General features: G+C 39.6%; 1 protein-coding gene across 5 annotated transcripts in view; it reads right to left on the reverse strand.

The window, feature by feature from the left end:
• Window positions 1–12,280: 12,280 nt before the first annotated feature.
• SRBD1 (S1 RNA binding domain 1) overlaps window positions 12,281–25,916 on the reverse strand; it is a 135,349-nt gene continuing 121,713 nt past the window's right edge. For all 5 annotated transcript variants that reach the window (XM_069800303.1, XM_069800305.1, XM_069800304.1 and 2 more), the window contains 2 exons: window positions 16,892–17,076; window positions 12,281–13,271 (listed from right to left, as the gene is read on the reverse strand). In XM_069800303.1, the coding sequence (XP_069656404.1) occupies window positions 12,982–13,271; window positions 16,892–17,076 (475 nt within the window). In that variant the 3' untranslated portion in view covers window positions 12,281–12,981. The remainder of the gene's footprint in view (window positions 13,272–16,891; window positions 17,077–25,916) is intronic.

The raw sequence follows: 25,916 nt of genomic DNA on the forward strand, positions 1-25,916 counted from the left end.
TTGCGTGTTTGTAGCTATGTTTTCATCAGCTCCATGTATGTTTACTAAAAAGAGCAGAGTTAACCAGCTCTGCTGTCACTTACAGAATTATTTATCCTTTTTACTGAAAATTATACCAATTCTATACTTTTAATAAAACCTTCACATCACTTTTTTCCCCCACAGCATCCATTCAAGGTGGTGTACAGATAGAAATCTGAAATACAGAGAAATTGGCGGAACCCACCAAAGTTACCCAGGAAGGGTTTGAGCCTAAGACTCTCCAGTCAAATCTCCACCCCACATATTTCTCAACTTGGAAATACTTTTTACACTTTTTACAGTTAGCACTGCACCATCTACTGTTGTGGTGGGTTGACCCTGGCTGGACACCAGATGCCCACCAAAGCTGGTCCATCACTCCCCCTCCTCAGCTGGACTAGGGAGAGAAAATATAATGAAAATCTTGTGGGTCAAGATAAGGACAGGGAGAGATCACTCAACCAATTACTGTCACGGGCAAAACAGACTCAACTTACTGCTTACTCTAGCAGCTTCTCACAGAAGCCACCCCTGTAGCCCCCCTGCTACCAAAACCTTGCCACGCAAACCCAATACAACTCTCCAACCCATGTGTACACTGAGTTTACCCTTTGAGTAGCTTTTTTTTTTCATTCCTCTATACTTGAAAGCAAACTGATCAGTATAATAAATAAAAAATAATACTGTGTGCTTACTACTGCATGTGGGAAACAGTAGAATTGCACAGAGCTCTTACTACCCAAGCCAATAGCCATCTGCAGTGCAAAGATGCAAAATAATGCCTTTAAAGTGATGTCTCTCTTTGGTTGCCCATTTTTGATAATAAAAAAGGAAATTCTACGTTCAGGTTCAGATCTGCAGAAACAACTCTTCAGCCATTGCAGGAACTCCATACAGAATTCCAAGTTTTAGAAGAATAAGATACACTGTACACAACCAAGAAGTCTAGGTAGTGACTCATGTTTAAACAGTTACACCATGAAGATAGTTCTATATTTCATTTCCATAAAAAAGAAATGTTCTGTTTGGATCAGTATTCATTTAAAGGCAGGTTACAATCAAATGCAATGCAATTTTGTATTATAAAGTGATCAAAATAAAACAAGTGAAAGATAAATCAAAATGCACAAACCAAAATCTATTTATGTTATTTGGAGACACTGTGGACTTGTCAGTTACTCTAGAAGAATTTTATGAAAATATAATTAAACTCCAAAATCAAATCACTTTTTGCTCTCATTATATATAAGCTGCTTTGTAACATGGCATGTCAGGAATACTTGCCTTGCTTGCATGATGAAAAAAATCCTGTTTACTTTTATTATCAAGCATCACATTAAGAATACCAGCCTGCAAGTGCCATACCACCTTTTAAAGAAACTAATTGCAAGCCACTTTCAATATTTCTTCTGTTTTTAATTTAATACCCTCAGAGAGACATAATTGGGCTGGAAGGGAGAGTATTCACTGAAGTCAGGAATTTGCTGTATAAACACAAACAAGGAGGAAAGCTAATACAGTAAGGGACTCTGGGATTAATTTTGAAATTGTCTGATTAGTGGATTGCTGCCCGTCAATAATTGCCTTAGATTTTCCCAAGGCCCCATCTTTATTGGAGTCTGGCAAGTGCATCTGCCCACAGATTCCGTCAATCAGGTCTTGCAGCTGAGAGGGTCTTCAGAGAAAGCACAATTGTAAGCCTGCTGGGGCGAGTTGTTAGACAAAGCAATATATATCAGGCATGATGAACAGTCAATCTCTGTTCCATTGATAACATTTTACTTACTAAAATTTTCCTATTCCATTTGGCATAAGCTCCTTCAAGAATTATTTTAGTGAAGCACTGTTTAGCTGAATTTGAATAAAAAAACAAAGGTGTTTCTGCAGGATACAGTAGGAGCACTGCACACACCTAAATAACACAGTACACTTATGCCTCTTGCCTTCTTTCCCCCCCTTTTTTATTTTTGCTGGTGAGATGAGCTTCGCCCCCTTAGGATGCTATTAGAAGTATGCAACATCAGAATTTTACAAAAAAAAAGAAAAATTTAGAAAAGTCACCCAGAGACTTTGGAGTAGATGTTGCCAAGGTGCAGCTTCATTTAATTAACTCTTTAAATAAGTAATTCCCATAAATAGTTCCAGGAAAATAAAACCCAAAACCTTGTCTCTGTTTTCTGCAACAGTAGCAAACTATGAACCTGCACCCTCAATCAAATGAAATGTGAACAAGCATTACTTGGCATGTTGATCTCCTGATCTGCAGAGTGAAGATCTGCTGACCAAAACCATCCTATTTTTAAAACCACCAAAATACATTTTTTAAAAAACTCTGGATAGTTTGTTTATTGCATGTCTGTTCCTAGACATATTTATGTCTATCTTGCCAGCAATTAGCCAGAAATATACAGAATAGATTTGTCCATGAACATAGTTTACAAACAGAAATGAAATAATGGAACAAAGATGTCATACATATTTATATTTTTGTTCTGCGATAAGTATATTGGACATTCATTTTTCAGCTACAATTGTACTTTTTTATAGTCATCAAGATACAGAGGAACTCCTGGAATGCTGTAATTGCTTACAAGCAATGCAAAAGTAACAAAGTCTGCCTCTGAGGCCAGGGTCCCTCATTTTATTATGACCAGCAAAGCTTAAGTTTGAGTAACAAACTCAAAGTTTGCTGAGTAACAACATAAATGTTGTAATTAACACTACTTTTACAGCCCACATCGTTAGCTTTTGTGGGTTTGGCAAGAAAGCTGATAGTACTGAAACGCAGTTTACCTGTACCGAAACATGCCACCTTCAAGTAAATCCCACCTGAACAGTCACACTCCTGTTTGGATACAATTGAAATCCCAGTCCACTGACAGTGGGTCTAAGTTTGGCTGGGGTCTCCCCCATTTATTTCTTTTTTATACACTATCATTAGCTTCTGTTAGGTAACATTGCCAAACAGGTTTTAAAAAGGGACTCGATAAGCTTGCGAAATGGATCCTGTGGTGTGATGCCTGTGATGGAACGAGATTGAACTGAGTGGAAACAGGACTCAGGACTGCTGTCCTACCCTTTGCTGCTAACCAGTTTTTAGTCTCTTGTTTAAAAAGCAAGCCAGGAAAGCACATTATAACATCTCTGGAAAAAGACCTTACTGCAGGCTGCAAAGTCAAGCACTCAGAGACTAGATGTGGTGGGTTGACCCTGGCTGGACACCAGATGCCCACCAAAGCTGCTCCATCACTCCCCCTCCTCAGCTGGACAGGGGAGAGAAAATATAATGAAATGCTTGTGGGTTGAGATAAGGATAGGGAGAGATCACTCACCAGTTACTGTCACAGGCAAACCAGACTCACCTTAGGGAAAATTAACTTACTTTATTGCCAATCAGTTGAGAGTAGGGTAATGAGAAATAAAACCAAATCATAAGAAGACCTTCCCCCCAGCCCTCACTTCTTCCTGGGCACAGCTTCACTCTCAATTTTCTCTACCTCCTCCCCTCCAGTGGTGCAGGGTGATGGGGAATGGGGGTTGTGGTCAGTTCATCACATGTTGGCTCTGCTGCTCCTTCCTCCTCAGGGGCAGGACTCCTCACACTCTTCCCCTGCTCCAGCATGGGGTCCCTCCCATGGGAGACAGTTCATGAACTGCTCCAGCGTGGGTCCCTTCCAGGGGGTGCAGTCCTTCAGGCACAGACTGCTCCAGCGTGGGTCCCCCACAGGGTCACAAGTCCTACCAGAAAACCTGCTCTGTGGGCTCCTCTCTCCACAGGTCCGCAGGTCCTGCCAGGAGCCTGCTCCAGCACAGGCTTCCCACAGGGTCACGGCCTCCTTCAGGAACCCACCTACCCCGGCGTGGGGTCCTCCATGGGCTGCAGGTGGATATCTGCTCCACCATGGACCTCCCTGGGCTGCAGGGGGACAGCCTGCCTCACCATGGTCTTCCCCATGGGCTGCAGGGGAGTCTCTGCTCTGGCACCCGGAGCACCTCCTCCCCCTCCTTCTTCCCTGACTTGGGAGTCTGCAAGGTTGTTGCTCACATATTCTCATTCCTCTCTCTAGCTGAAATTGCCATTTTGCACCCCCCACCCCTCCTGCCCCCTTCTTAAATCTGTTATCCCGGAGGTGCTACCACCGTCGCTGATGGGCTCGGCCTTGGCCAGCGGCGGGTCCATCTTGGAGCTGTCTGGCATTGGCTCTGTGGGACATGGGGGAAGCTCCTAGCAGCTCCTTACAGGAACCACCCATGTAGCCCCCCACTACCCAAACCTTGCCGCACAAACCCACTATACTAAAGAATACTATTTATACTTCCCCTTGGCCCCTTATAGTTATGCTATGGATATGCACTACACCATTGCCTTGCCTCAGACGAGTAATCACATAACAGCTCTCCTGTGGAACCCATGCCTCACTTAGTGCAGAGGATGGGCAGTCCAAAGGACACCCTTAAACACTTCCCAACTTTCATGTGCCTGATGTGTCAATTTAAGCACCAATCCTTTATTACCTTTTTCCACATTTAAAGATCATACAATATCAAGCACTTCTCCTTGAATAGAGACAGTCTGTAGAGAGTTACGCGTTCCCACATGGTTGTGATCTGACAACCACCAAATCAGTTAATACTGTAACTGTCACCGTGATAAGGAAAGTTTTCTAGTATTTCTCACAACAAACCTAGATACACGTTACATTTAAAGGACATAAAACATATGCTGAAATAATGAAATTGTACTTACATTTGAAAATAAAGCTCTGCGATGCTCTGGTTTACCTAGGAGTAAATGACTCACTGCAGAGAATTAGGAAAAAAACAAAAGACAAAAAAAAAGACTGGCATGGAGAAATAATGATAAACCAGTGATATTCTGTTCAACAAAGACAATAAAAGACTTGAGGAAGCCACTCCTCTCACAACTGGAAAAGGAGCAGAACTATTTTCAAAGGGTTTTGACTGCCAGCAATCCTGGTTTTGGAGATATGCTGAAGCTCCACTCCCATATGAGGGATTTTTTACCATTGTTTTGCTGGTCTCTCAAAAGGGACAAAGTGTCACTGTTCCAGCAAAGTCTGCAAGCAATGGAAGGCATGCAAAGCGACACTGTTCCCCCAAGAAACACACTACTGCAACTTCATCCAAGTGAGAAGCTTAATACTCTGAACTGTGGGAAACAGACTGTGACAGAGACTGTCAAGGATTTCCTACTGCCAGGCAGACATTTACCCTTTACATCATTTTGAATGTTTTTATTAATTTTATAAGCTTTACCACTTGCCCTTCTCTTCCATGAATAGTGCCACATATCATATATAACATACACACAATAAACTAAGAGTCCGTCAACAGCAAACATTGGAAGGCCTCATAAAACATATTGAAGATTAACATACCTGGGATACTTTGGACCAGTCCTAAACTAGAGAGTCCGTAAGAGACAACACCCTGAGAACATGCTCAAATTTAAAACTGAGTAACCATCTCAGCCATGGAGCACACCAGGGCAGACGATCTTTCAGGTAAGCAAAAATTTAATTTCTTTAGAGGCTAACAAGCATGTGCTTACATAAAAAAGTTAATCACCAGTGCAGATCTTAAATCACCGATGCTGTGTGCTCTTAGGAAAAAATTCTACCCAGTATACAAATAGCTGGATTTTCTGATATTTTCAGCTTCTGATTGGTTCTGCATTATCCCCGTGCACTGAAGATAGCAGCACGCTAATTTCAAGGGATCAAAGCAAGCTATGACAAACTCTAGTCTTTCAAGGACTCTTCCCACTAGGTATAAATGAGTAATAATTCTGGTGGCTGAAACTGCCCACGGTGATGGAGCACTCCCTCTCCCTGTGTCGACGGACGACACATATGCTACATGACAGCTGCACTCTCTCAGCCAGAAGTGCTGATGAGCAAGGATAGATCTACTTGTAATAAACTAGTTAGAAACAGCAACGCTGAGAAATGAGAAACAAATCTATTAACAGCACATACTTTGTGTTTCTCCCACTTGAAGCCAAATGGTTCCACCCTACTCTTCAGTAGCAATATGCATTGATACGAAATATGCAATTTCCTTTAGATGTAACAAAAACTTATACTTACTCTTTTTACCTTCATGTGAGGTACAGGGAGTAAGAGATAATAACCAGATTCAGATTCCATTACTACTATATTATCATTACTTTACTACCATTCGCATTTCATCTTCTTAACTTCATTCCCATAAGACCATTTACATCTCCAGGATGTTCTTCCCCAAATCCCTCCATTTCCCCCTTCTTGCCCCTCCCTCTCCTCATCACACAAAAAAAGCAGTCACCATGCCAATAGACAGCCTCTGGAATGTGGCAGTTTCCACTCTCTGCCAAGCTATTCCACACATTTAATTCTGAGGTGAAAATACTTTCCTAAGATTTCACTTCTATTCAGTTTTTGTAAATGACCCCCAAGCATAATAGTTCTTCTCATGACATTGTTTCCACATACCTCATTGTGAGTCACATGCAAAAAAAGTCACTGCTTGACCACAAATAAAGGCATAGTCTTTACTAGAAACACGACTGATGATGACATGAGAATGCAAAACTCCAGCTTAGCTGATTGCATACTGAAAATACTTTTCATTTAGTAACATACAAGTGTAGTTAGATAAATGGATCTGTAAGATAAGGAGAAAATAACACTTCGATTAACTTTTCTGAGGTGGTGGTCTCCTGATTACTTGTTGAAAACAAACAACCTCTCCACAGGTAAAAGCCTGAACTCAACCACATTTAATAAAGCTAAAGAAATCATGTGGTTCCTCAGTTTACAAAGTGTTCCCTTCTTTGTTGCTCCTTGTAGAGGAGAATAAGAGAGGGAGATAAAACAAACTAAAGTTTCTAATAATATTTAATGGACTGCTGTGTTGAGTATGCCTTAATCTTCTTCAATTCTGGAAGCCAAATAAAGTAAAACCTCTAACCAATGAAACAAGGAGAAAGCAGGCCAATTTCAAAAGCTTGCTAGTTCCTAGTTAATGACAGAGAGCAGGTGAGATGAGATTTGAGTGCTTTACCCTGAACTTTTTGTTAGATTTAAAATTTTCAATGGGATGAGAATCATCCTTCTCTGGGCATGGCCACCAGTCCTCTCCCATTTCCAGAGTGAAGAACCTTTTAGGATTCTTGATGCAGCTAGAACATGCCCAGGGGAGACTTAACAGCTATAGGAACAGCATGAAAACCAGCAGCTAATTAACAGCAGCAAGCCCCACTGTACAAGCTCACACAGAAGCAATACTCTAGCACTGGTCCCTCCCAGACTCAAGAATTTTGACTACTGATCTCCAAGTTGCAGAAGCTGTAGTAAAGGCTGTGGTGCAATACATAGGCTTCTTATGATCTGCTATTCAACTCTAGCTCTCTAGAAATTGCCATCAGTTGTAGAAAAGCTTTATGAGGACAGGTTGACCTGTCACAAGTGACTCATTTATGTTTGTCTGGAAAAATACCCAACCAAAGTTCCAACATGGATTAGATGGAATCAACTGGTCACCTCCTAGAGACACCTCTGAATAAGCAGCACTCTTCAACAGCCTCCTGGCAGGAGGTAACCTGTTGCCAGCACACATGTGCAACATCATTGACTGAAGGGACCATTTAGAAGCTCAACTGGGAACAGGCAACCAAAGGTCTCTAAAAACTAGTCACTGAGGTTTGCAGTAAGAAACGCAGACCTATCAGTTACTTGTGAAGCTCTATGGAGTATGGATGCACAAGGATTTCTCAAGATGAAACACTTCTAAACACTTCCAGCTTCTACATGCCTGTGAGGAAGGTGAAGAACAGTTGGGACTGGTAAACCGAGGTGCTGTCAAACCTCTAGAAGGTCTCTAATGGGCAGGAGTGGAATTACTGACTTGCCTAGCTTTTATGCACACCCAGACACACCAACTCCCTCACAGCTCTTTAGGAAGCCTTGAACAAAAGGGAGTGACAGAGTAACACAGACTGGCGTAACCAACTGCTTCCCTCCACTTTCTTACAGGACTGATAATCTTGAAGTTGGATGTCCTTAAGCAAAGCCAAGTAGCTACATAAATTACCCTCAGGAAGGCTAGAAAAGCAAAGGTGCTATTCAGGCTGAACCAAGAACTCGGCACTCGCTTCAGAGCGGGTGAGGCTCCTTATATAAAGCTTGGAAATTAGGCAAACATGATTCATGTTTGGTTTGTAGCTTCCAGGCATAGAGTTTCTAAGTGTATTTGTTGTTAAATAAATACAGACACCAAGTTCAAGACCCACTGCCACAAAGCTGTTAAGATTATTTGTTCTCCTGAATTATGCATTACCTTTGCTTGGTATGCAATTTTTTGAAGGCAGGTACCCCACAAAGCCCCAAATTCCAGCATGTCTATATGCCATATGGGCAAGCTTCTCCAACCGTCTGCTCCTCACGGAAATTCTATTTGTTTTCCTATTGATTTTATTATGTTTAACAGCATACTAAATCATTCCTGAGGTTGACAAGTTTCTGGAAAATTGATATATGCTGTCTAAAACTGCCTGAGGCTGGAATAAAACCAAAACAAATGGCTTCTTTTAAACACTTGATTTGCATTACTACAGCCAGGCATACAAGTGCCATCTTGTTTGGCAGAAGAATTCTTCTCCTTTGTGTAACATCTAAAGCACAGGAAATCTTTAGAAGCTCTTATGGGTCTGCGTATCGGAGGAAGGCAGTTGCAAAATATGAGACTATTTGCACGAGGATGGGACTAAAAAAGCAGATTGTCAGCTAAGATCAATGGGCTGGATTCTCTTGCAGAGAGGTTGAACAGTGAGTCCTTGGAATCTACAGCTTAAGGCAAAAGTAAAATTTTGAGTGAGACTTAAAGACTTGTATTTAATTATTCCCCTGAGAAACTGTACTTTGAAGCATTTAAGTAAGATCAGGATGAAGCAGCGGGTTTTGTTTGTTTGTTTTAAATCTTGGAGTCATCACCACTAAGTACTACAGAACTTGTTCCAAAGATTGGACTGCATCGTGAAGAGCATCTCAAATGGGATAAAGCACTCAACCAGTAATTTTTTTCTTGGTTCAGAAATTAAAGGGGCAGATGAATTAGAGAACAGAGTCTTGATGCTTTGATGTCAGAAATCTGAAAGCCATAAGAGTTCAAGAGGAAAGCTGATTAAGAAGAAAGAATTTTAAAATCTCCAGACAAAGATCTGACAAAACCTGAGAAGATCATATGAACACATATTCATCCTTGTTAGACTCTCATTACGCTGTTATACTGGCTATTTTCTGACAAATAAAAAAAAAAGAACTTGTAAAGAAAAAATATTTTTGTGGGAAGTAGTTAAGACACTGAATTAGCTGACAAATAATGGGATTGCATTTGCAGAGCTGCAGACATTTAAGACATTAATAGTCATAAACTTCCCATTTTGGTGTGATTAAAAAAATTCAAAGAGATAGAAGTGACATTTTCCAGTAGTCCCTGTGATGCCACAGAATAAGCTTCTGAGTTCCACTAAGGAGAAACCAAATCAGGTCATGAGTACATGAGCTGATTTGTAGGTCAGTCCTCTGAGTAAGCAGGAAGCCTCCTGTGAATGAACAGCAAGAAAAACAGTCTCAAGGAGATGTATTGGTTTTGTGTGGCAAGGTTTTGGCAGCGGGGGGGGGGGGGGGCGGGTTACAGGGGTGGCTTCTGTAAGAAGCTGCTGGAAGCTTCCCCTGTGTTCGAGAGCGAGCCCATACCAGCCGGCTCTAAGACGGACCCGCTGCCGGCCAAGGCCAAGCCAATCAGCGATAGTGGTAAAGCCTCTGTGATAACATTTTTAAGAACGAAAAAAGTTGGGACGCAGAGGAAATGGCTGCCGGAGAGAGGAGTGAGAACATGTAAGAGAAACAACCCTGCGGACACCAAGGTCAGTGAAGAAGAGGGGGAGGAGATGCTCCAGGTGCTGGAGCAGAGATTCCCCTGCAGCCCGTGGTGAAGACCATGGTGAGGCAGGCTGTCCCCCTGCAGCTCATGGAGGTCCACGGGGGAGCAGATATCCACCTGCAGCCCATGGAGGACCCCACGCCGGAGCAGGTGGGTGCCCGAAGGAGGCTGTGACCCCGTGGGAACCCCGCGCTGGAGCAGGCTGCTGGCAGGACCTGCAGATCTGTGGAGAGAGGAGCCCACGCTGGAGCAGGTTTTCTGGCAGGACTTGTGACCCCGTGGGGGACCCACGCTGGAGCAGTGTGCTCCTGAAGGACTGCACACCATGGAAAGGACCCATGCTGGAGCAGTTCATGAAGAACTGCAGCCCGTGGGAAGGACCCACGTTGGAGAAGTTCGTGGAGGACTGTCTCCTGTGGGTGGGACCCCACGCCGGAGCAGGGGAAGAGTGTGATGAGTCCTCCCCCTGAGGAGGATGAAGTGGTAGAAAATAACGTGTGATGAAATGACCGTAAACCCCATCCCCATCCCCCTGTGCTGCTGGGGGGGTTTGGTAGAGGATCTGGGAGTGAAGTTGTGCCCGGGAAGAAGGGAGGGTGGAGGGAAGGTGTTCCAAGATTTTATTTCTCATTACCTTACCCTGGTTGATTTGTAATAAATTGAGTTAATTTTCCCCAAGCTGAGTATGTTTTGCCCGTGACAGTAATTGGTGAGTGATCTCTCCTGTCCTTATCTCGACCCGCAAGCTCTTTGTTATATTTTTTTCTCTCTCCTGTCCAGCTGAGGAGGGGGAGTGATAGAACGGCTTTGGTGGGCACCTGGTGTCCAGCCAGGGTTAACCCATCACAGTCTTTTATTTAGAGAATTTTATGATAATCCAAAAGATATATACAAAAGTGCAGAAGATACTATAGTCCTCATGATATTAAAGATTAAAAAAATGAATTCCAGTAACAAACAAAATAGTACAAAAAGAGAAAATACTCTTCATCTTAGCCATTGAAATGAGCTACAGAAGAATATCAAGTTTATCTCCTTAGAGAAGGTCAAGCAAATTCAGTTCATTTGCTAAGTGCTTAGATACTGTAGAGATCATATATAAAGCTCAGCAGAATTTAGATAACTCTACTGATGGAGACAGCAGAAAATACTGCAGCATTATCAGTGAACGCATCACTTGCAGAAGAAAAAAAAAAATCTCAGCTTGTTTGCTTTGCATCTGTGTTTTCAAAGACAGTAACAGTTTCTAATATCACAGTTTCTAATTTCATATCAACAAAATCTACTTTGCACAAGTATTACAGGAGAAATTTAAAAGGTCTGAGAAACATGGTTCCAAGCCGTGCTGACCTTCATACCATAGAGAATGGTCTTTTTTAATTCAGTAGATGAATGCAGTGAAGTTAGTAAGATCTGTCTGCTTTTTTCTATCTGCTAAATGATTCCATAATCTCCAAAATACACTGTCTACAGCTGGATCTTAATTTTGAAAATTAAGGCACAGAGCTGGGAGATTAAATAATGCCAACCTTTTCCTAACTAATATATAGTCCCTCTGCCAACAGCTATTTGCACATTTGTAGTTAGAAACCTTGTCATCAAAGATGTTTGACACTCGCTATAGGTGCTTTCTGTGCTCATCTGTTACAGACAGGAGTTTCTGCCAACTTACAGGCAACTTTGATGACTTCAAAGGAATAAATGTCCAATATACCAAAAATTCCCTGGAAAGGCCACATACATCTGCTGTTGCTGGAGGCTCTTCTGCCACTGTACGTTGCCTGTCCTTTGCAAACTTGGCCAAACTGGTAAACACTTTGAAACACCATCGAAACAAAAAATCTCTAAGTGGAAGAAACAAACCTCATGTGCCAGGCACTCCTAGCAAGAAACAATAAGCATTCTTATTAAAACAGAAGTCTAGAAAAGCTTTGCAAGCATCTACAAACAGCAAAAGGTTTTTTTGTGGAGAATCGTGCCTTTAAAAGCATAGTGTGTGAAGACAAGTGTTGAAAAATTGTTTTCCACTCAAAACAGGCAGAAAAATATTTTATATCAAAGGTGGAAAAAAAATTAATGTCAAGTTAAAGGAGTCCAAGACAGACTAGAACTATTTTATGAAATCAGGAACATCAGGCCATGGGCTGTAGTCTGGTATTAAAGTTCAGGAAAGTGCATACCATTCAAAAAGTCAGACAACTGCGTCCTCACAAGCTGCATTCTTAAGCTGAAGTGTTACTGATATGTTACATATTGGAAAGAAAAAGAACTAGGACTGTTAAATCACTTGTAGAATGAGTACACTGAGAAAAGATGGACAGAAATGTTTTTATTTTGCACAAGTATAGAACAACATAAATGTCTTGACACCTTTGAGCAAGGTTCCTTAAACCCCAAGGTACATCCATATGTATTAATCAATGATAACTGAACAAGCAATAATAAGACAGATAAACAGACCTCCTAATAGTGTTGCTCATATAAATTAAAGTAGAATATTTCTGAACCAACAATACTATTAGTAGATGCTCTTTTTTCAGTCTACTTTCGAAGTGATGTCATCACTGACTAACTTAAAAAGATCACTTTTTTCTACAACTAGGTACCCTCTTTTAGACTCTCAATCAGAAAACAGGCAAACTGAATGGCTGGTTTTTTTGAAGGGGAGCAGTAGATGTGTCTGCTCATGCAGTACTGACTAAAGATTGAGACAGCAAACCTTGCACAGACAGAACAGATAAGAGATCTGTCTGACAGTCCACTGGAATTTCATTTGCTCTGCAGACAAAATAACAAGGTTGCTTGGAGGTAATCCAATAAACTGTTCCAACAATTATTAACAGAAAAGATTCAAGAAATGTGGAAAAACAGTTAGATTAAAAAAAAAAAAAAAAAAGCAAGGCTGAAGGTTTCAAAATTTGTTCCTTTTCAACACTGTCATTAAATGCCTGAATCTCCAGAACCTTGCTGACATTACTTAAGCTTAAAATGAAGGCTCAATCATAAAAAACCCTCTCATAAAACACGAATAAGATCCAATGTTATCCTCAGTCGAGGAATATCAACATTAAGCACTTTAACTTCCACTCTTTCTCCAGGACCTAACCCGAGGCTTCTTCTCTTCTTCACTTTAGAAAGTTTTGCTTCTGTTATGTTTCGCACTGGAATCAAACCTGCTTTTCCCACACCAATATCAACAAAAACTCCAAATGGCGTTGCATTTTCAACTTTTCCAGTCAGAACAGTACCAACACTTAAGTCTTCAAAGCAGACTATGCTTCTTTTGAAGTCAGGTTTATCAAAATCTGTTATAAGAAACAAGAAACAAAAATAAGACACCACAGAAAAAGCTTGCGTTATTTTCTAAGGGTTGTTTCCAGCTAATTATTTCTAATTAAGAAGTCATCCAAGGTAGCTCTAAGGTCCCAAATACTGCTTCATTAAGTTTTTTAAATAAAGACCCATCTGTGATAAACAACTGGTTTCTTGTATTTTATGAATCACTTTAAAAGACTATGATTAATGGAGTAATAAGTATGGTGAACTCCGTGGTATGAAACTATCACAAGAGGATCAGAAGCATGTAGTATATTAGCTAGTGACCGAAAGATTCTTTAAATTTTCTTGCAGCTAGGGAGAAAAGACTTGAGGTGACTCTTACTTGAGCTACATAAATTATACATAAAATTCTATTCCTATACAAATACAGGAAGGTGAATACTCGGTCTCATCAAATACTAAAGAGAAAAGTCAACAAGGCGCTATGCTTAGGCTTGCTGTTCATCTGCACCATGACATCACACGAACAACTGCTTCCCATGATATCACAAAATAAACTGGTTCTTTGCACTGACAACTTAAAAATCACACACACGTGATTATAAGCAGGTAATATCCCAATATATTAGAATTCACATTCTGCATTTAAGGGCATAGACAGATCTTTTAAACCCTCTTGTTACTTGCTTACCACTTTCTGCTCCTGCAGAAAATCCTTCTGAGCCTTCTCAACAACTTCCCTTTCAACCTTTCCCTACTGCTGTTTTACCTTTTCCAAAATACAATACGACTGAGATTTTCCAGAGACCATCACCAAAACAGGATTGTGACCATTTTCTTATATTCACCTTTGAGAAATAAAATACAGCCTGAAAAAGTTCATAGCTAAAATGTACTGAAAATCTGTCAGTCTGTAACTTCACCAGGCTGTGGATCTGTATTGGTTTGTGTGGCAAGGTTTTGGTAGTGGGGGGCTACACGGGTGGCTCCTGGGAGAAGCTGCCAGGAGCTTCCCCCATGTCCAACAGAGCCAATGCCAGACAGCTCCAAGATGGACCCGCCACTGGCCAAGGCCGAGCCCATCAGCGACGGTGGTAGCACCTCCGGGATAACAGATTTAAGAAGGGGGCAGGAGGGGTGGGGGGTGCAAAATGGCAATTTCAGCTAGAGAGAGGAATGAGAATATGTGAGCAACAACCTTGCAGACTCCCAGGTCAGTGAAGAAGGAGGGGGAGGAGGTGCTCCGGGTGCCAGAGCAGAGACTCCCCTGCAGCCCATGGGGAAGACCATGGTGAGGCAGGCTGTCCCCCTGCAGCCCACGGAGGTCCACAGTGGAGCAGATATCCACCTGCAGCCCATGGAGGACCCCACGCCGGAGCAGGTGGGTGCCCGAAGGAGGCTGTGACCCCGTGGGAACCCCGCGCTGGAGCAGGCTCCTGGCAGGACCTGCGGACCTGTGGAGAGAGGAGCCCACAGAGCAGGTTTTCTGGTAGGACTTGTGACCCTGTGGGGGACCCACACTGGAGCAGTTCATGAAGAACTGCAGCCTGTGGGAAGGACACACATTGGACAAGTTAATGGAGGACTGTCTCCCGTAGGTGGGACCCCATGCTGGAGCAGGGGAAGAGTGTGAGGAGTCCTCCCCCTGAGGGGAAAGGAACGGCAGAGCCAACATGTGATGAACTGACGACAACCCCCATTCCCTGACCCCTGTGCTGCCATGGGGGAGGAGGTAGAGAAAATCAGAAGTAAAGTTAAGTCAGGGAAGAAGTGAGGGCTGGGGGGAAGGTCTTTTTATGATTTGGTTTTATTTCTCATTATCCTACTCTGATTTGATTGGAACTAAATTAAATTAATTTTCCCCAAGTCGAGTCTGTTTTGCCCATGATGGTAACTGGTGAGTGATCCCTCCCTGTCCTTATATCTCCACAAGCCTTTTGTTATATTTTCTCTCCCCCATCCAGCTGAGGAGGGGGAGTGATAGAGCAGCTTTGGTGGGCATCTGGTGTCCAGCCAGGGTCAAGCCACCACAGGATCAAACCCCAATTGAGTACACAAGATGGCAAATGCACCAATAGGCTTTGAATGACATCAGATTTTCTACTGCAGGAATGTACATAATTACTCAGGTCCAAAATGGTTAATCCTTTTGTAACATTATACTGTACAGTGGTACTTCAATGAAAAAAAGCAACTAAACAGCCAGTCAGGGCAACGAGCACAGGGAGATTCAGAGGAACGATGGGAATCTTTTTATATGTTTGAAAACCTGTTCCCCTCCCCCCCCCACCCCCCCCATCCTAGCAGATTCATTACAGTTACCTGATTAGCTGTTCAACTTTAACGTTAAAAAGACAATTTCTTGCAAGAAATGCCTTGCAAGCTTTGGCTAGAAAAAGATTTTTAAAATAATGTGATAAAATATACTATTCTTTTCCTTTCCCCAAATAATTCTACCCATTTTCCTTTGCACTAAAATTATTCAGGAAAAATAAACAACATGGAATTTCAATTAAATTTAAGATGATACATAGGAAATCTACTCTTTGTCCACAATTCCCTAATGTCACATCTCTACTGTTGGGAACAACAATGGAATTGAATCTTAAACCAAGATTATTTTTTGAATCAGGGTAGGGTACAAATCATTCAATCTGCCTGAGCCCTGTTAGATGTGATGCATTTCCTCATTGACAGTCACTAGCAGGGTTACAAAGACAATGAATTACAGCTATACAAGGCTACTAGGCTGCCTACTCCAGTCACAGAGTCTGCCTAACAGTAATACTGAATGTACTGGATCAGAAGGATGTTTCTACTGAAGAGTCCCTTTTGGTTTTATATCTTCATATGTTAATAGTCTATCCTACTGTAATTTAGATGTGAGACCACCAGAATAAATGGAGACAGAAAATACACATTGTCAAGATCACTATTTATAAAATAGGCAAGGAAACCACTAATGAACTGAAAAAAGGGGGACAGAAATGTTATTTCTTTTAAGCATAAGTTTATTATTTGTTATTATAAGCCTGCATCTTTGCTGCCTACCTTTATCTCTTGCTGTTGTAAGAGAATCCAGCTGTAAGTTTCATTAAACAACAGCATCTCCCAGATGTTTTACTTCATTGCTTATCTCATCTTTCTTCCCTTCCACCCCAAACTGTTAAGCACTACTGCAAAGTTTTAACCAAGGTAGGTCACGAGCCATGTGCTCCAATTACACTTTTCTCCAGGAACCAGTGCAATAAAAGAGCAGAACTACACAGTACTACACCACTGCTCCACAGACCTTTATTACTACTGTTTCAGCTTGGTCTCAGCATTCCCCTCCATGGTGGAGAGCCAACACAGATTTAATCAGTATAGAGTCAACATATTGAAACTATTTCATTTGTTAACAGGCATACAAGCCCCTTCCCATGGCTGAAAATGCCATGATTTAAGACAGGATTCACACTCCTTACCTACTGAGCTGGAAAGAAACATCTGACTATGATATAGCCTTTACCTTGCCTGAGAAAAGAAATGGAGTTACACATCCATGAAAATCTACAACTGACTTTAGAAGAAGAAAACATGCTGCTCTAAAACTGGTATATAGAACAATCAAACTGAGATTACAGCCTTCAAAGCAAAGGTTTACCTGTTCGAATGTCAAAGCCTTCAGGCTGAGTCAGACCATCAATGATCAGCTGCAGCGTGTGCACCGTTGTATTGAGCCTTTTGGCTGTGCCTTCCAGTCCTTCCTTTTGAATTACTGCATTTACTTTTTCCTGCATATCTGATTTTCCTATGTCATTTGTGTTTCCTCCAATGAAAGATAAAAACCTGGGAAGTTCAAACAAAGACACAGAGAGAAGTTTGTAACATCCTTCAGTGGAAACTGAACCTTTGCTATATTTAGGGGGTTTGATTACTCTTGCATTGATGTGTGAACAAAATGTCTGATAAAAAAATATGAACAGTGAACAGTTTCCCAAGTGCATATCCTCTCAACTCATCATCAACAACTCTGAACTCACTGATCAGAGACATACATAGATAGAGTCTATCTGTATACAAGTATCTCCTGGAATAGATTACAAAATTGAAGCAAAATTTCAAAATGTAAATCGCTTCTCAGACTGATGATTTCATCTCATGCTAAAACAAAATCTGATTATGACTGAAAGATGTCTTTTACAATGAAAGTTCCCTAGAAATAAGTGAGAGTTCTATAATACTGTCATTTTTATCATCACTCTCATTCAAATTAAAATGAATGGCAATTTATTAAAACAACAATGAACATTTAAAATATTAAATTAATATGAAGAATCTTTAACCAAGTTTAAGAAAAACTTTACATGAAATACTTGTCTATGAACTTCATGATCAAGAACAATTAGTTTTTTAGAAACTAGGAAATTATCAAGTCAAAGTAGTTACACAACACAAACACCCTTATCCTTCCCTACTGTCACATACATACACACATTGCAGATTGAGACAAATTTGGACTGGCATCTAAAAAGGCTGAGAAGAAATACTTTAAAATAAATATATCTTGATCTGTGATTTTTTTTTTTTTAAATAAATGAAAAAACCCAAACCACACTAACTGAGGTTTTTAGTTCAGCAATGTTGGCACATGTGCTGAGAAGCGCAGAGAATATATGACAAAAATTCACATGCAGACCCTACTCCTTATTATCAGTAGTGGTGCCTTAGACAATGTTTACTTGTCACTGAATAAATGTCCTTATTTTACTGAAGGATTTAAAAATGCAAAACAAATCTTTAATGGATATAAACCAATAAAAATGAGGATGCAGCTCATAGAAGCTAAGTCACATTATACTAAATAAAGCAATTTGTCCTTTTCTCAGTAGACACTTCAGTTATGTGTCCTGCTGCCCTACTCTGCATCTCACCATGAAAAAAACTCATCTCCCCTGCTTTATCATAGCCCTTATTGTTGGAGGGAGGCACATGGTTTTTTGCGTGTTTTCCACCACAGCAGACAGGTAGAATTATTGTCCCTGGCCTTCAGAGTCCGAGTAAACATTCCTTCCAAATTCCTAAAAGAGATCCCTCCTTCCTGTCCTTATCCTACTTCACAAGTGTAAAGTACAAGCCACAAAAGAAGTGCTGACCAGCAGGTTCATGCCCTGCACTTGGGAGTGGTGGGAGACATTCCAGCTCCATAAGAAAGCAAAAGCCCCTGGTACTCATACCCGTGCCGTCCACCGCCCCCCCCCCCCCCCCAAAGCCCCTAGTACTCATCCCACCCCCCAAAAAAACCCAAACCCCCAAACATTCTGTGCTTTTATCAAACCTGAGTCTAGTATTTCTTTTGGCAGGAGACAGTGGGTTTTTTTTGTTTTCTTTTTTTTGAACCTGAAGAATCCAACTGACATTACTCAGGTGGTGAGTGATAAAAAGCTATATGCACTGAAATACAAAATTAAATTTCTTTTTGAGAAAATATAAATAGAAGGAACATAATGAAAGCACTATCTGACTTTCAATAAATCACAAAATTCATCTTTGAGCACAAGGGCAAAGCTTCACTCCAAAATGTCCACTCATTTCGCCAAAGGAGGACATCCTTTAAAATTGGCTGTCAGGACTTCCACTTTTTTACTGAATTCAAGTGCAAGCATGGCGATTTAAGTGGACTATTAGCTCAAACACATAGATTTGCACTTAATAGTGACAGATATAATTTTCACATTAATTTTCTTAGTGCATACAGATCTTTCATGTGGCAATGTATGAAGAAAAAAAATTAATAAGGATTCAGTGGATGATGCTGTTCTCAGGGTTTACTGAATTTTGCTTTGATTGCATTTCAACTTTTGACATCACTTTTTAAAAGTAGTTTGAGGCAGTTTGGAAACAAAGTAAATATCAAAAACAGTTGCCATGTTCTTTATAATATTAAATATAATTTTTTATTTTCCATAAACTAACAACAAAACACTACTACTACTCAAATATTTTGTCTAATAATAGCCTATATATCAAAAATATGAGACCTACTATGAAGCCATCTTCTGTTGGTCTCCAAAGAGCACTAAGAGTGGTTGGATTGATAATACTGAAACTGCACGTAGGCCCAGGCAAAGTGCTCTTTACACAGCTCCTTGGGGCTGCTGGCTCCTAACGCTGATGGATGGACAATGCCCTACCACAGCACTAGTGACAGGCGGCAGCTGCCCTGGCTTTGACTGACATGCCAGATGTAACACAACAAACCTGACCAGCCTCATGACTCAACCTTCTAAACAATGTATGCTTTACCGCCAACCCCTGTAAACAAGTTTGCTGACATTCACATACTTGGCTTTATTTCACTCCAAATGGAAATTCAGCTGAAGTACCTCCAAGTAACATTTTCTCACCATTAGGATTTCGCAGAAGCACATTCACTTTGTAAATCAATAACAGGGTGGGTTTTGCTGCTAATAAGTGCAACCACACGGAACACCCACCGATGTATTAAAAAAAACCCCATTATGTACAAAACTGTCGAACGTGTGGATAATGCCATCAGAATGCACGGTGCTACGTGCAGGCTGCTGGAAAGAAAACCAGCCTGAAACAGGACACAACCCAGGTGCCTGAGCCCTCAATTACTATTCATGAAAGTTATTTCGCTGCCCGCTCCTTCCTCTGCCTCCCCCATCCTCTGGAAATCCCAATGGAAGTATTTACCCGATATTAAAAAGGATTCCTCATCTACACAAGAGTGGTAGGTTTGGGCTCTATGTTATCAATTACAGTTGTTTACATAACTTATTAACATGGTTACTGCTCAGAATAAAATTTTGGCTCCACCTGAAGATGACGCTTAAACACATGCCCAAGTCTAAGTACATGAGAAGTCCCGCCGACCACAGCAGAATTAATAATATTCTATAAATCAGGCATTTGGTTAAGAGTATTTCAGAATGACAAGATATATTATAGGCTGAACAGAGCACTGTAACAAGGTACACCGTGCACATATACACAAAAGAAATAATCTTTAACAGAAACAATATATTTCTACTTTAGAAATTCTCACCTTTTTAGGTTAGGTTTTGGTAAATTTCTTGGTGATTACAGATGTAGTTTTTAAGAATACTGTTGAATCTAGTTATATATCTGATGTATCATTTTCACTCAAATGAACATAGCCTAAGGACACTTAGAATAATAATAAAAAAATCAATATAAAGCACAAATCTCTGACTGAACAGTCGTGCATTATACTGATCATTTCTATTTTTAAATGTCATTGCTAAGAACAAAGTTAAATGTTTCCTTATTAAAAAAGCAACCCAACAACTTTGAGAGTTATTTCAAGGTCAGAAAAAAAGGATATAGTTGGTAATAAGGCTGGGATATGGCTATGGGGGGAAAAAAGTTTCCCTTAACTTACATATTTTGATCTTCATAATGTTAAACTATCTCACTACAATCTTTGAAATAGCTCACTTACCCAATTTGTAAATGAGAGTTCCAGCTGCACAACATAAGAACATGAATGATCTATGCAAAAATGAAAGCCCTTCAAGTATTTTCCTGGCTACATATGTGAATTAAATAACATGTTGCAGTAGTTCAAGTGCTGTCTTTATCTACTAGAAAGATAAAACCTAAAGAAAAGTTAACAGAAATGGAAATGGGAAAGATGAGATGTTTTTTCTGAAGTGAGGTCATTCTTACAAGATATACTATCCTTATTTCCTCAAATGTTTAGTGTCTGAGTGAATGGCGAACTTTCTGTTCAAGGCACATCAACTCAGATAAAAGCTGCCAGAGTTTTAGGAGAGTCAGAACAGAGCGAAATTTAGCTGGTTTAGAGACTTCGAGTTTTATGGGTTTGAGATTTAGAGAATACTCAGAAACCTATGCAACCACCTTAGTTTTAAAAGCAATCTTTTCAGTCTGACAGGACCTGCACAGAATAGTCATGGCTAAATCACTGATGTTTTTATTTAATACATAATTTCATCCATCTTACCCAGATAAAGAAAGAAAAGTAGCATAAATGTAACAAATAAGCACATCATGTTCATTTAACATACACATCTGCACAAAATTATAGCACAGCTTTTGCAATGCTTAAAAGATAATGCAAATTTCAGTGCAATGCAAAAAACAGTCAGAAAAGAGTAAAACTATTACCAAGGGAAGTATTCTGTAAATTTTTACAAAGTTACTTTAAACACCCCAAAAAGCTTCTTCTAATGTGCAGGAGTTCTAAACCTTTGCAAGGGTTTTAGTCATAGTCATTTGTTTTATGTAATCATTTCCAGTAACACAACTTAAGAGCTGAAAGTACTGGATTCGTTACATTAAAGCAACATGATACGCCATTACATCTCGTCACAGTGCACACATGAATTAATGGTAATGCAACATAATCACTCTGAAAACAAAACAACTTTGCATTAGCATGCGCTTTGTTAGGTAAAATGTACATTCATGACAGTAGGAAACTTAAATTATGCAGACATTTATATTTTAGTAATGTTTTGAAATGCAAAAGCATTATTTTTATAATGCAGATGTTGACTGTTTCTGTTCTCACTAGTAATACAGATCCTCAGTTTTCAACTACTGATGCAGATTATATAGCAAACAATATTTGTGCATTCTCTGTAATTAGTTGCTGGACACGGAAAGTTAAAGTTTCAAATATTTAAAACTACTTATGTGGTTTAGCCAGATAAGGATATTTAACCAATATGTTTTTCCTCAAATGCATAAATTATTAATATTATAGATTATCTGACTGCATGCAGAAGACCAGAAAACACTCAGATAGTTTATGACATTTTGAATGTATAAATCTAAGAAACAATGAGTTTCTAAACGAGAACAGAAATTCAGATGCAGTTACACTGCCACATAGCCACTTTGCTACAATACCATTAGGCATGCTGTTGTTAGCTGCATGACTACTGATATATCACATAACTGAAGTGTAACCCGAGATACAAAATAGTAAAACATGATTAGTTATCCACAAAGAATTAGTATTACAGTTAAAGGAGATCATTCCATAAAAAAGTTCATTTTTTCTTCATATTTTTTTTTTAAATGCAACCAGTAGGAAGTTATTTAAGTTTCAAAAATTTCAACAAATTAAAAAATACCACTTGATTTATGGGTCTAGTATTTATAGTGTAACTGGAGGATAATTCTTTGTTATTTCCAAGTTCTTCTAATCATTCTTGTTAACTGTATATTTTACATCACATAAAAGTTTTAAAATGTCTTTATTGGATGGCAATTAGCAGTGAAAGCCTTTTCTGCTCTTCTATTTACTGACAAGATAACTTTCAAAAATATGACCTCTAAAAATCCAGCTACTACGTTAATAGTCAGACCTGTGAATGAACTGGCTTTCTGAAGTGATGAATATGACCTATTTATTAGGCTTAATGGTCCTAATTCTGCAAGTGTTCTCCTTATTAGGGTTAGCCATTTCCTGTTGGAAATAGTCACAAAGATTCACTAATTTACTAAGCTTAACTTTCTTTGGGGGGGGTTTAAAGAGAAACATAAGACTTTACCAGAAAGTATTATTTTGCACATTAAATAGCTTGAATAAACACACACCACACACACACGTTGTGTACATGCAAGTACAGTCTTACTGAAAGCGGACAAAAGATATTTCGGTTGACTTTGCAGTGAATTTAAGGAAAGGCATCCTATCACAGTAGAAACTCCTGTCCTCTGTAAAATATTCACATGTAGACTGCATTATTAAATAGAACACAACAATTTGTTCTCATTGCTCAAACACCATACTAAGTAACTATTCCCTCCCTGATCTCTATTCCCCTTAAACATTGCCTCAATTGCTCAGGGACAACTAGGGGACCCGGACAGAAGCAAGCCAGCCCAGCAGAGAGCTGGAAATGCCATCAAAGGACAAGTGTGCAGTTGCATAAAGGGCAGGGGAGGGAGACCTCTTTCTTTTGGCGGTCTCTCCCTAATCAACAGTTTTCCTTCTGCATTTTCTTACGTGTCAGTACTTGCCTTCAAAACTAGCTAGTGCAGCTTTTCAGAATAGCAACTGAGATACTATGGATCAGCTGCTACATCCACCCACGTAAAGAGTAGCAGAAACACCAGGAATACTTGAAAAATGATCAATCCATCAACAATGGAATATAAAAAGTTATCAACATAAATGCTTTGCTGAAATGAGCATCAAATCCAAATGTTTTACTTTGGTGAAGAATAAGCACATGAATGAGTGCTTTGCTGAATCCTCTTGGGATTCTGAAGTCCTTCTAGGGATATCAACCAGCACTGTCAATACCCAGCAAAGAGCAAGACATGAATCTTCACTGCTAGTCACTCTGCTCAGTACATCAAAAACTTCTCTTACGGCATAACCAACTGCAGCGAGTGGTACTATCCTCTACCAGGCAAGGTCCTAAACCCGGGTAATTAGCCAAGGAAGATCCTCACCTGCATTATGCTAAATCACAACTTTAGAAATATTTTACCAATATTTATAAAAGATCTAAGTCTGACTGAAATACAACCTGTCTGCCAGATGCTGCAATGTGAGCAGCAATACACATTCTGAGTGCCAACCTTTAGCAAAGAGCATTTTTATGAGATTTAAATAAAAATCAGTAAATGTTAAGGTTCAGTCATACGAAACCAACTGCACCCAGCAGACTGATACAACAAAGAAAAAACATTGCATTTTCTTTCCAGCATTTTGGTTTATAAGCATAACCTGGTTGTAACTTCTTGGGACTTCCCAAACGTTTCCTTGGTTTTCCTACCAGTTCTTTTACAATATGTACCAAGAAATTGGATATGCTCTACATGTTGTATTAATTGTATGTAGAAGATTCTACCACTATAAACTGGTTTTCACATATAGATTTTTCAGAAACTTAAAACACAGCTCTCCTTTGCAGGAAAATACACTGCCTACAAAGTGGGTTTTTTTTATTTAACTTTTAGGAAATACTGATTCATAATGTTTAGAGGTGTTCGTAAGCTTTATCACTGCACATGACAAAGCCAAGCTTTGACAGTGTGGAAACCATGAAAAAAAAACGTTTTGGTCATCTGCAGAGTGTGTTAAATCACCAGTAGGGTGTTTTCCAATTATTTTACAGAAATTGTACAGATTTTAAGTTAAGATGTTTAAATCCCATAAATCAATCATACCAGCACCATTTGTGCCAATGTAGTAAAGATTACATCAGTGTTTCCATTATAAACCCCCTATTTTTCAAGGCTTTCTAATTCAGCCATAAAAACTGGCTCCAGCCTAAAGCTTGGCAACCAAAGTCACCACTTGGGAGCAATTCTTCTAACCAATTTTTTTTTTTTTAAACCTGATTGGCCTTTCAAGCTACAAAACAGTTCAGAAAAAGAAAATTAGTGGTTTCAAATTTTGGTGAACTTCTATCCCTCAAAAACATTGTTTTAAAAACTGATAATTTTGTATGTCATAAATCTGTAATGTGGACTGCTGCTTTTGGGTAATTTGGAGAGAAGCAGTGGATAAAAATCACCAGCTTATTTAGTTTAAAAATAAATGTAATTTCCCATGAAAACTTTTAATCCAATAAAATTTTCACAGATTACTTTCTCTTGGCAAGATGTGGTAGATGTTGCATGAGGAAGCCTTTATGACTCATTTATGCAGCATCTATTCAATTCATTTTAATTTCTGTTGTAAGAGGTAAGTAATGCTGTCTTTTGATGCCTTGAATCAAATCTGCCCATCTTCTTCAAGACAACAACTCTGCCCTTTGGTAGCACAGACCCACTTGTGAGCTTGACATGGTCCCTGACAAAGTTCTATGTAACCACAGAAAAAGAAGAAAGAAATACTTTGAAGGCAGCAACGCAACAGAACTCCTTTAAAATGTATTTTGTTTAAAAATATATGTATTAAAATACTGATTCTAACCCACTTCTAACAGTCTCAAATTTTCTCATGCACATTGATTTAAATTATAAGAATTATCAATTAGGTTTTAAACCTGGTTTAGTTCTAACATGTTAAAAAGTCTTTTGGATGTTGGTTGATTTCAGTAAGACACCTCAAATCAACAACACAAACATGATTTGATCTTCAGGCACTCAGAAGCTTTTTGATAGGCTCAGCACAAGGGAATTACAAGCCCAGTCCCGTCCACTGCCTATCAAAGCCAGCAAAACTCGTCAACAGCTCTGATAAGCTTTGGACTGAATCCTCCATGCAGTCTGAATTCCTAGTAGAATTTTTTCTTAATTCATATTTAGGCAGCAAATTGGTTTGGAAAGCCATCTCCGTAAGTTCCGAGAAGCTTAACAGCTCATACGCTTTTTTTGAAAAGTAATTTTGAATATATAATCACTGTTAAATTATAGCATCAGTTGCTTGAGTGGAGGATGTCTGGTTTATATTTAGCCCTTATGTCATCAGTGTCAATTTTTAATACTGCACTTCTTGGCTTTTGTCAGTTTGCTGCAGAGCTGTATTTTCTTTTCTTCAAACAGCTATTTGCAATGAAAAACTATTAAAAGATATTTGGCCCATTCTCCACACCATTTTGTGATATCAAGCTAATGCATTTTAATACAATCTATACCATAAAAGTTATTACCTTCATATTTAACTAGCTTTCAAGGAAACTATCTCTTCATTGCAAGAAAAAGAAAAA

The sequence above is a fragment of the Haliaeetus albicilla genome, chromosome 13 (genome assembly GCF_947461875.1).
Source record: "Haliaeetus albicilla chromosome 13, bHalAlb1.1, whole genome shotgun sequence".
NCBI classification, from domain to species: domain Eukaryota; kingdom Metazoa; phylum Chordata; class Aves; order Accipitriformes; family Accipitridae; genus Haliaeetus; species Haliaeetus albicilla.